The 11,485-nt window shown below is 37.3% G+C and overlaps 1 protein-coding gene across 1 annotated transcript; it reads right to left on the bottom strand.

The window, feature by feature from the left end:
* Positions 1–553: 553 nt before the first annotated feature.
* On the bottom strand, positions 554–10,867 carry zbtb41 (zinc finger and BTB domain containing 41). The gene is made up of 11 exons (XM_019082120.2): positions 10,680–10,867; positions 8,840–9,969; positions 7,771–7,978; positions 5,793–5,862; positions 5,541–5,688; positions 5,312–5,441; positions 5,134–5,229; positions 4,589–4,695; positions 3,407–3,512; positions 2,608–2,696; positions 554–1,604 (listed from the first exon to the last, which is right to left on the bottom strand). The coding sequence occupies exons 2-11, from the start codon at positions 9,939–9,941 to the stop codon at positions 991–993; spliced, it is 2,670 nt and encodes an 889-aa protein (XP_018937665.1). The 5' UTR covers positions 9,942–9,969; positions 10,680–10,867; the 3' UTR covers positions 554–990.
* Positions 10,868–11,485: the final 618 nt, after the last annotated feature.

Below are 11,485 nucleotides of genomic sequence, written 5' to 3'. Positions count from 1 at the left end.
ACTGTATCATACTTCTTGGGCCTCTAAATTATCAACATGGAAAAACCTGTTGTACACAATCTACTAAATGACTTCTGTTGATGTTATGTTTAAAGATGAACACTTACTGGACTGAAGCAACTTAGGTTTACTTAATTATCCATGTATCATACTTTAGAAAGCCAAATATTAAATGTCATACATCAGGCTTCGAGCAATGTTTATTTGTTCATCTCTTAATCATAAATGTATATTGCACAGCAATTATGTTTCGCCCCCCACAAATAAAGCAATTATGCATTAATTATCATCTTACTAAGACACATTATTGGAGATATAGAGTGACATCTGACATTATGCATATTATATAAGTACTCTGTTATACTGTTATAAAGATCTCATGGATTTACATTACAAGCTATCAGAATTTCATTTTACTTTTTGGCTGTTTCTCTAAGAAAGTTGAAATTGTTATGACTTTTTTTTTTTTTTTTTCCAACATCCCACCATGTGACTGAACAGCCGGACAAAATAAAGCAGCCCATAACAAGCAGTATGAAATAACTTCCTGAGCTCAGTGTTCCAGAGTGCTTTATTTAGAGAAACACAAGCAAACTTTGGTCTGGGGTGGTGAATTCAGAAGTTTCTGAGACTATTATTCATCGCAGGTTATTTCCTCTGTCAGCTATCTGAACACACGGGTTACACAGGATAGAATTATTAGAAATTTACACACATTTCATTTACAGTCATAATATCATTATTAACTGTTTTCCCTTAGATATTAAAGCAATAGTTTTAAAATCTAAATTCTGTATTTATTCCCATTCGTGTCCTTCCAAACTGTTTTTTTTTGCTTTGAATTACAAAAATTAATTTCTGTAGAACCAGCATGCAGCATTTTGGAATTAACTATGCCTTTAAGAACAGCACAAAGAGACTAATGGCAAAAATTAATTTGTGTGATGAACAGATGCATGCGTGTACATAACAGCACTGATGTGCTCTGATTTAATGAGTATGTTCAGCAGCACTAGACATGTTTTGCACAGATGTAGTCGAGTCCAGTCCCAGTAGCGTTCCTAAGTAAGACTGCTCTCGAGGGTCCAGCATCTGGTCGGGCCGCACCGGGTGCACGATGTTGGCCGGCTGAGGCGTGAGGGTGTACTTTTCTAAGAACACTAGGTCAGTGGCGGACTGGTAGCCTGTCTGTTGTTGCTGGCTCACGGCTGGAAGGACCCCATGTGGCGTCTTGTGCACAGCAAGATCGGGTTCCTCCGTCATCTGGACGGGGACGAGCATCACAGGGACACAAACGTCAGCCGCCACACTCTGCAGCACAGTCTTAGGTGTGTTGTGGTACGGTTTGGGCGTTTCGCTTGACGGCAGCGGCTCGGTGAGTTTGCTAGCGGGGGCCGCAGGCAGGTTGGGCTGTTGCTGCTCGAGAGGGCGTCCGCTGTGCACGTGGTCCACGTGATACTTGAGCTTGTCCTTACGCTTGAAGGTAGCGCTGCAGTGCGGGCAGCTGAAAGGACGTACATCTGAGTGAATGACCATGTGTTTGGTCAAAGTCTTCTTGATGCGGAAGGTCTGGTTGCAGATCACACACCGGTGGGGTTTCTCACCTGAGCAGAGCAAAATACTGGATCAGGAAAACAGCTGTGGAGCAGAAATGCCATCATCTGCCCTTGAGAGAAGACACTCCATTGTTATTTCATGCATCGGTCTATTTGTCTATTTCATAAAATGTTATTTTAATATTACACTTTATCTATTTGCACTCTGTAGATTTCAATTACTATTTTATCTTCAAGAGGTATTTTGTCAAAATGAGTTTTTTCTAATGAGCCATTAATCTGCACTTCAGTAGCGCTTACATCAAACCTGATAGTTTAATTCAGATTTTTTTTTTGTTCATATATGTGTTTGCCTGATTTTACACAATATTTCATTATTAAAAACCTTGCAAAAATAAAATAAAATAAAAAATTCTGGCTGCTGAAAGTATTTTCTGATTTAAGGAGTATCATGAGATCAAAAATCTAATATGTCAACAAAATTAAACAAATTTTGAACCTGGCTTTATACAATTTCTGTTCTGGAAATGTATGCAAATGAGTACATCTTTAATTAGATAATGCATATTTAAACATACCATTTCAGAAAACTTCAATTCTTAATGTAATCATTCAACTAGGGAAGTATGGTGATATCTATTAGTTATATATTTTATTGTTAGAATTTTTATTTTTGTTGATTTCATTTAATAGCTTGATGTCACAAAGACTCACAAAAATATGGTAAAACAGTAATATTGTGAAATATTACAATTGAAACCATTCTCTATGATGCAAAGTTGAATTTTCAGCATCATTACTCACATGATCCTTCAGAAATCCTTCTAATATGCTGATTTGCAGCTCCAGAAATATTTATTCTAATTAATATTTTTGTGGAAACCATGATACACTTTTACAGGATTCTTTGATGAATAGAAGGTTCGAAAGAACAATATTTATTTGAAACATAAATCTTTCATAAAGCCTTTACTGTCACTTTCATGCATCCTTGCTGAATAGAAGTATTAATTTCTTTCACAAAAATCTTTTGAATGCTACTGTATTTTACCTGAATGTGTTCTGAAATGCGACATGAGGTTGGTCTTCCCCCTGAACTCTTTCTTGCACACCTGACACTGATGCACCACTGCTTTATACCTGTCAAAATGTATTACATGATCATGAAATCACAGATCTCACATGCTCAACACCAACTGCAGCATAACAAAGACTGAATGTCATCATCTTCACAAAAACAAGTCTCAGTTCACAACACGTGTACTTTGTTTTTAACCATGTACTAATGTTTGGGATATACTATTCATTTGCATTAAACACACCCAAACCATCTCCATATAAGGGCTTTGCACACAACCTTTGGTCACTCTCAGCAAACACACAACAGTCTCTAAAAACCCTGAGAAATGGCATCCTCAAAACCAGTTCAAACACAAGAAATACCTTGAATGCAGACCCCGATTACATTAGTCAGCTGTACATACACGTATATCTACATTCTTATTCAGAGAACCCTCAGCTGGAATTACAACAGCTTTTCTTACTCCTTCTCTGTATATAATAAAATATATTTAAACTGAAATATAAATTTAATCTAAACTACATATAAAGTTTAGATGAACTGTTTATCTTACATTTATAAGGCAAAATATGTGTTTTTTTTGCATATGTGTGGTTTCAGTTGTTTTTTATTTTTTGTAAATTGAGAGTAAATTTTAGAATGAGAGTTTAATCATGATTTGTTTGTGAAAATGTGTGTATGCAAACCTCCCTCACAAATGTGTGCGTACACATGCTTACAGACTGAGACCCAATGTGTGTCTTTGTTTCTGAAGTCGGTTTTGGTATACCTTCGCCAGATCTTCTCTCCCAGGTGAATGCTTTTATAATGGACAGTCAGGTGATCAGCACGTCGGAAGCATTTTCCACACTCCTCACACTGGTGTGCTCTCTCCCCCACACACACACACACACACAAATGTTACAAGACTTCTCATAAATGCTCTTTAATGCACTTTTTGAACACGTTAAGCAGTCATGAGAAGGATGAAGCATCTCATATGGAGAGTCTAATACTGAACTATTAACAACTCTCTAGTTGGATTTTACTGTTTTTTGCCTTAAAGGGATAGTCCACTCAAAAATTAAAATTTTAGTAACCAAGTTTTGGTCCCCATTGATTTTATATTATATTTTTGACCATACAATGGAAACCTGTTTGGTTACCAACATTCTTCAAAATTAATTTTTTCATACAGGTTTGGAACAACATAAGGGTGAGTACATGAAGACTGAATTTTCACTTTTGGGTGAACTATCTTTTTAAAGGGGTCATGAACTGCCTTTTTTATTATTTTGTACCTTTCTCTGAGGTCCACTTATAATCTTATCAAAATTTTACATCAAAAAACATCATAATTTAGAAGTAATAGGCTATTTTCTGCTATTGAACGCTCTGTTTGATAAGGCGTGGCGGATTGTCCACTCGGAAGTAAACGCACACTGCTATGATTGGCTAACAGCTGTGTGTTTGACAGCTACATCCTTCACAGATGGCCGCTGCTGTAATTTAGGTTAAAAACACATAAATACTCAGCACATATCAAACGATCTGTAATAACAGACAAAGCAATAGTTACCACGTAATAAAAACAGAAGGAAGGCGATGCAAAGACAGCTTGGCACTGCGTCTCGTTATTTACACTACATGCGTGAATCGGTGGGCGGGGCTAAACAGACAGTGCTGTAGAAGCAGGCGTTGTACAGTGACCTCTTATATGTCAAAAGATCAAAGGAATTTTGATTTCTCAGTTCATGGCCCCTTTAAATCTAAATTTTAAAAGCTTGTCCTCCATATAGACATTTAAAGCATAACAGAAGCGCTCCTGACATGATGGCTGTCAAACAGTTACGCGTCCTTAAATTAACTTAGCATATGATATAGCATGTTAAAATTGATTTCATTCATTCATAATGAATATATGGCTTTTCTGAGATGACAAACAAAAATGCAAGTTGAATCTGAAATATACCTGTGTGAATTTTTTTGTGTTTCTTTAGATGATCGTGGCGGATGAACGTTTTGCCACATTCGTCACATTCATAGCGCTTGTCCTCGTGATGAATGCGAAGGTGAAGCCTGAAAAAAACAACGCTATCACATGTCATGTCCCATTACTTTTAATCTTGTTCAAATGTTTGGGGTTAATACTTAAATACTGATCAAGACTGCATTCAATTAAACAGACAGTAAAGATATTTATGTTGTTTCAAAACATTTCTATGTCAAATAGTAAACCGTTATTTTAAGTTGTAATAATGTTTACAATATTACAGTTTTTACTGTATTTTGATCAAATAAATGCAGCTTTGGTGAGCAGTCAAACTTTGACCCCAAACTTTTGAATGGTAATGTATTTCAAGAAAAACACATCTAGTAAAGATGTGTATAGCCCTGATTGAAGTTTTATATGTTGCTTGCTTACCTATCCATCTGTACATATTCTCTCAGATTTAGTTTTTTGGAAATAAATCATGTTTCATCTTAACATACAGCGTGTTCAACACTCTCACAGACCTGTAGGAGCTTCCGTGACGGAAACTTTGTCCGCAGATGCTGCACAGGTGAGGTTTCTCCCCGCTATGGATCCTCAGATGCTCCCTGAGGGTTGTCCTGAAAATATAAGCAGAGCTTGTGTTTGAATAAAACATCCAACCATTATTGCATTTGCACATGCCTAAAAGCAGCGTCATACCTCTCTCGAACTGATTTGCCGCACAGATAGCAGGTCCATTTCCTCTTCCCCCCGTGTGTGCACTCTATGTGACGTTTGCGGTTGCCCGTGTCATTAAACTGACGTCCACAGATGTCACAAGGGAAGGGTCCTGGATATTAGGCATTTTGTCAACATTAAAGATATACTCAATACAAGTTCAACTGCAGTGCAAGTTAAATTAACAATAAAGGTTTTGGTGAAGCTTTACCTAAATGGAATTTTTCTTGGTGCTTCAACCGAGCAAATCGTGACTTAAAGTAGTCATCACAGTAGGCACACTTGAAGGGCTTGTCCTGTGAATGTAAGATCATGTGCTCCTCCAGATGTGGGCGACGACTGAAGGACTTGTGACAGATCTACAAAAGCAGCATCAGGAAAGAATTAATACTAACAACTGTAAAATTGTTTTTGGATGTAGTGCATGAAATAAATCAAATAAATAACAAGGCAAAGAACTCACGTCACATTTCCAGCCTTCACTCTTCTTCTTCTTCTGAGTGAGAAACTCCTGGAGGTGGTCGGGATGAAATCTGTTAGCAGACAATGTGTCGGACTGTGATCACATACTGAGGCAAGCTAACAAAATATTTCATTAGCAAAACAATAGATGGCTACAGGAACATGTAAACACTGAATAGGAAACATAATGTAAACAAAACAGAAGAATGGACCCGGTTGACATTTCCAGGAATCGGAGTGAAAGCAAATGAATAACTTTCCAAAAGAGGAAAAATATAGACAAATTTAATATAGCAGTCAGAACTGAAAAAGACATCAAGTTTAAGTAATATAAAAGTAATGTAAGATAATATATTAAGTAGAGTACAATGACACACAGTACAGTATAATAAATGTGTATTAAATAAAAAAATATAAAATATACAAAAACTTTAGATGTACTAAATTTAAAATTTTAATAACTGTGGAAAGATATAATCACTGTTTGTGAAAATGTTCCATTTATTAATTTAGTAGACACGGAGTACATAAATGCCGTCTCTTAAAGGGACAGTTCACCTAAAAATAAAAATTCTGTCATCATTTACTCATCCTCATGTCATTACAAACTAGGGCTGTCAAAAAAAAAAAAAAAAAAAAATCGAATTTCGAATATTCATCGAATTTGAAATAAAAATCCACATTCGAATGCAAAACTGTTGCATTTGAATTTTAGGTGTGCGTTAAGGAGGCAGCCTTTATGACTTCATGGCAGTTTTTTTCCTCATTCCATTGCAACGTGCGTTTTTAAATGAAAAATGTATTCTGTGTGATTGGCTTTCGGCCCTTTGTATTAAACTATGCTGCATACATGCTGTTTTGTTTAGAGTTGTTTAAGCAACTTAATTATAATTGGTTTATAAACATTATTTTAAACATTATGCACTTTTCCTTTATAGATAGTCATATCATCATATGCTTTGAATAAACGTGCAGTAATATTTTGCTCGATGCACCCTCTTGTGGCCTCAGGAGAGAAGCAAAAAGCTTTTCTTCACCCTTACTGAAATTATGCATTTTAAATTCAATTATAATTAGAATTTTGATAATATTTAAGTCCAAAATTCAAATTTAGTTTTTTTGTCATTTTGACAGCCCTATTACAAACCTGTATGACTTTGAAATGTGGAACACAAAACAGTTTTGGTTCCCAATATCTTCTAGTGTATGGTCAAAAAATATAATGGAAGAGAGTCAATTGTTAGACTACTAACATTATTCAAAATATTTTCTTTTGTGTTCCACATAAGAAAAAACTCCAAAGATGGTATGACCCTGACATTGCTTTAACTTGTGAAAACCAAAATGATATTTTACACGAAAAAAAAAAAAAATCATATGTTGTACTTTTTTTTTTATTTTTTTTAATATATCTCAATGATGATTATTAAAGTTGGGGGTGCACTGCATTCCCTTCACATCAAGTGAGGCTGTCTACACTGCCACGAAACTTCTTGATAACATTATGCACGGTGGACACAGGAACATCAAGTAGCCTTGAGAGTGTCCATGCCTGGCTATAATGTTGTGTCTGTGCGCCTCAGATAATGCTTTGGTTTTCTTTGTTTTTTTTTGCTCATTGCAGTACACATAATGTCACAAAATTGGAGAATGAGCCACTTTCTCTATTCAAACTGGCTCATCACATATATGTGATTGGAAATGCAACCGGAGAATTTAATCCGAAGTACACAAGAATCACTTGCTTGAAATAGAAATATTTTTAACTAGTTTGCCAGTATCTTAGGCCATGAATGTATAAATTAAAGTATACATTTTTTGCATCATGCTATTGAGAAACAAGCTCATGAAATTAACGTCGCAATGCAAAAGCAATCTTAATAGAATAGGCTCGATTTTCTAAATGCAAAATTACATTTCTTTCTTTTCTGTGTGGAATATGAGCTGGATATGTTGTGGACAGGTTTTGTGAAGCCCACCTCTTGACATGTCTGCTGAGAGTCTTCTTGCTGGCATGGAGTTTGTTGCAGAAGGGACACTTGTGCTCTTTCCTCTGGACGGGTGAATCAGTGTCGTGTTTCTTCTTGTGCACAGTGAGGTTTGATTTGGTGGAGTAGCACTGGAGACAGATGTCACACTGGAAAGGTTTTTCTCCCGTGTGTACTCTGGTGTGACTCTCATATTTACCTACAAAATCAGGAAAAAGCAAAGCAGTGACTCAGACAGAGACAACTGTATGCCATTACGGCAACAACAAAAAACAGCATTTATTTGGTTTTTTAATTTTTTTGTAAGGAATAATAATAAAAACGTTTAAGCCAAACTGCTTAATAAAGTTTTCTTTTCAGGAATGTAAATAATTTAAAGGCATTCCCTTCCTTAATGAAATCAGGACAGATGTACCACCGTGGCATGATATTTTTGACGTTACGCCCCAAAAATATCAAAACTGATTTTAATACAGAAATAAAAACATGCTCATCATTGAACAGGTGTATTCAAGTCTTAGCATGTTCAAATGCTTGGGGTCAGTGAGATATTATTATTATTATTATTATTATTATTATTATTATTACTTTTATTCAGCAAAGGCACATTAAAATAAGTTTTTACATTGTTACAAAAGATTTCTATTTCAAATAAATGCTTTCTTTTTATCAAAAAATCATGATTTTGAATATGGTTTTGGCAAAGATATTAAGCAGCACAATTGTTTTCAACATTGATAATAATAATAAATGTTTCTTGAGCATGTGACACTGAAGACTGGAGTAAAATTCAGCTTTGCATCACAGCGATAAATTGCATTTTAAAACACAAAAAATTGAAATCACTTATTTTAAATTATAATAATATTTCATAATATTACTGTATTTATTGATCAAATAAATGCGGCCTTGGTGACTTCATTCGAAGACATTTAAAATTTGACCTCAGACTTTTGGTAGTGTATGAACTTCACTATTAATAGACTTTTTAATACATAAACAGATAAGAGGAAATGCTGGGCATGTCACTGATCCATCCGCCAGCCTTCATAGTTCTCACCTATGCGATCAAAGGTCTTGTCACATTTGGGACACTTGAGCGTCTTCTTGTTAGCGCTCTGGATCATAACGGGAGCCAGTCCTTCTGGAAACACGTTCGTGGTTTGGCTGTGCTCCTCGGCAGCACGGCTGGATGTCGGTTCGGTTTCCTCCTGGGCTTCAGTCTGCTGTGCAGACACACGTTCCTCCTCTTGCTTCTCACCGTCTTCACACTCTTCCTCCTCGACCGTTTCTTCTCGCCCCTCTTTACTACTCTGCTCTTCCTGCTCATACTGTTGCTCTTCCTCACTTTCCTCCTCCTCCTCAAAAGCAGCGGCGGCATCATGCTTTGGAGTTTTTTGACCAGAGTTTCCAGACAGGACATGGCCACTTTCGCTCTCAAATTTAGCAGGGGTCCTCCTCTGGCGGGCAGATCTCCGGGTGGTGACCGCAGATGTGCTCGCCATGTTTTGCTCGTCCTCAACTTGGCAACCAGCACCGCTGTGCGACCTAGCCAGGTGATTCTCCAGAGACTTCTTATAGCAGAAGCTACGACTGCAAAACGAGCACTGAGCTCCCGCTGAAGTCTGGACGTCCGGAGTCTCCGCTGGAACCTGCTGAACATCACTTTCTTCATCAGCGTGAGCCGGTGTCGCCCACTTCGCTAAAAGATTTACAGCTTCCATCATCTCCAGAAAACAGGCAGCCTCGGCCAAAGCGGGAATCTGGCTTTCTGTAACTTCAAATTCAGACGTGTACAGGAAGCTGAGCAAATGTCCGAAGATAAAGACCTCGATGTTATCGATGGTAACATGCTGCAGTTCAGGGTTCTCGCTGAACTTGGCATGAAAAAAGCCACTGCCAAAAGCCAAAACCACCTTGTGTGCACGATACATCTTCCCACAGACCGTGACGGTTATGTCACAGAACGATGGCAGCTTCTGCCGGTCTTCGTTCAAGAACTTCAGGAAACAGCCATCAGTTTGGGATATTATCAGATGCCTCTTCTCCTGTGAAGAGTCTGCAGTGTCCCCGTCCACATCGCCGCTGCCATCAGATGCTGCTCCTTTGCTGCTGATATCTTTCACTTTTGTCTGCTGAGGTGCGTTGACTTTCTTCTTCATGTTTAGGGTTTTCAACACAAAAACTCCACTGAAAAGAGTCCGTGAGATAACATTATAGCACTGTTACACAAACACTGAATATTCAGTAATGAAGAGAAACTGCAAAACAATGTTTTTGCATCAGTTTGTTCAACACGGTATTGTATTATGTTTGAGTACAAAGTACAAATGTGTGCTGGCGTGTAGTTTATTATAAATATGGATAAATCGAGTCCATTTAAGAATTAATTGAGAATACATTATGGTTTCGAGCTGTCTGGAGTTGAGTTTACGGTGCTGGCAAAATCATATTTTGTGTCTCACACATTAATTTCATTGCCATTTTGTTTTTGTGGTGTTACTACTAATGCAACTTTCTTAAATAAGGCAAATTATCACGCATGAACTTGTGTGTGGAGTCAGTGACATGCAGCCTGTAACTTCAGAGAGAGAAGAATTGACAGTCCCATATTCGATGACATTTGGCTTGCAGTTTCACACTGCGTCGAGGAGAGAGGCACAACGAAATAAACGCATTATAACACACTCAGAATTAATTACACTGCACACGCGATTCCAAAATGTAGCGCCCTACGAAAGAGGACAATGCAAATCTGAAGCGAACTACCCCTTACGGCCCCCCATTATATGGTCGTGCGCCCACAGGGCCCCTCCAGAACAGGAGTGCGTTGACAAACGACCACAAAATGGCCCGTGGCGGATTGCACGCAGTGACTTATTTCCCAGTTCCAGTCTTACCTTTGAAGAGAATAAACATGCGGTGGGTTTTAAACAGGTCACTTATTTAGCCTTTGTATACAAATAACAAAACACAGTTTTTTTTTTCTCGGATTATTAGACGCTTGTGTCCTTTTTCCATCGTCCAGGGTTCCGCGTCTCAACAAGCTGTTTTGTCATTGGCTGAAAGCGAAACGTCTTCCTGTTTCATAGGTTAAAATAAATAGCTTATTAATCCTCCGAAAATAACATTTATGTAACATGAAATTTAATGAAAGTTAATAGTGTATGTGTTTTAATTTATAAATAACATCAACAATAACAACAACAAACGTGCCACGAAGTCGTCCTGCTGACGCATAGCATTGTGGGTAATGTAGTCAGCTATTTGGTGAATAGAGTCAGCAGTTGTGTGTGCATTATATATGTAACTTTCCCGCCAGAAATATCCTGTTCCAGCATGATTGTGTCCCACTCTTGTGTCATAGGCCTTTTTTTCAACACAAAATATTTTTTTTGCATTTGTAGCAGAAGGTAAAAAAAAAAGTGTTTTGTTTTCACTTACTGTCACTGTGTCAATATCCAACACTGAGCCTGTGAATGGTTTATTTTTATTGTACAATACCAATAACATCACCCACTGAACCCTTAGTAGGAAAACGACATAGGCCTGCTTGAACTGTAATTGTACTCTGACCAATTTTGGTCTTTAGGACAAACTCTATAGCTCTATACCACCTGTTTCCTTAAATTAGAGCTTTTGAAACCTTTGTCCTATAAATGAATTTAGTTCATCTTATTTGGTGACAGCACCAAGTTAGGTCATG

This window comes from Cyprinus carpio, chromosome A2 (assembly GCF_018340385.1).
Source record: "Cyprinus carpio isolate SPL01 chromosome A2, ASM1834038v1, whole genome shotgun sequence".
Taxonomy (NCBI): Eukaryota; Metazoa; Chordata; class Actinopteri; order Cypriniformes; family Cyprinidae; genus Cyprinus; species Cyprinus carpio.
The sequence above is the reverse complement of the archived record's forward strand: the minus strand, read 5'-3'. Positions and strand labels throughout refer to the sequence as shown.

Coding starts and splice junctions, on each gene's coding strand:
- zbtb41 (XM_019082120.2), bottom strand. CDS start 9,941: ATGAAGAAGAAAGTCAACGCACCTCAGCAGACAAAAGTGAAAGATATC. Junction 5,230..5,311: donor GGCAAATCAGTTCGAGAGAG/GTATGACGCTGC, acceptor TTATATTTTCAG/GACAACCCTCAGGGAGCATC. Junction 4,696..5,133: donor CGTCACGGAAGCTCCTACAG/GTCTGTGAGAGT, acceptor TGTTTTTTTCAG/GCTTCACCTTCGCATTCATC.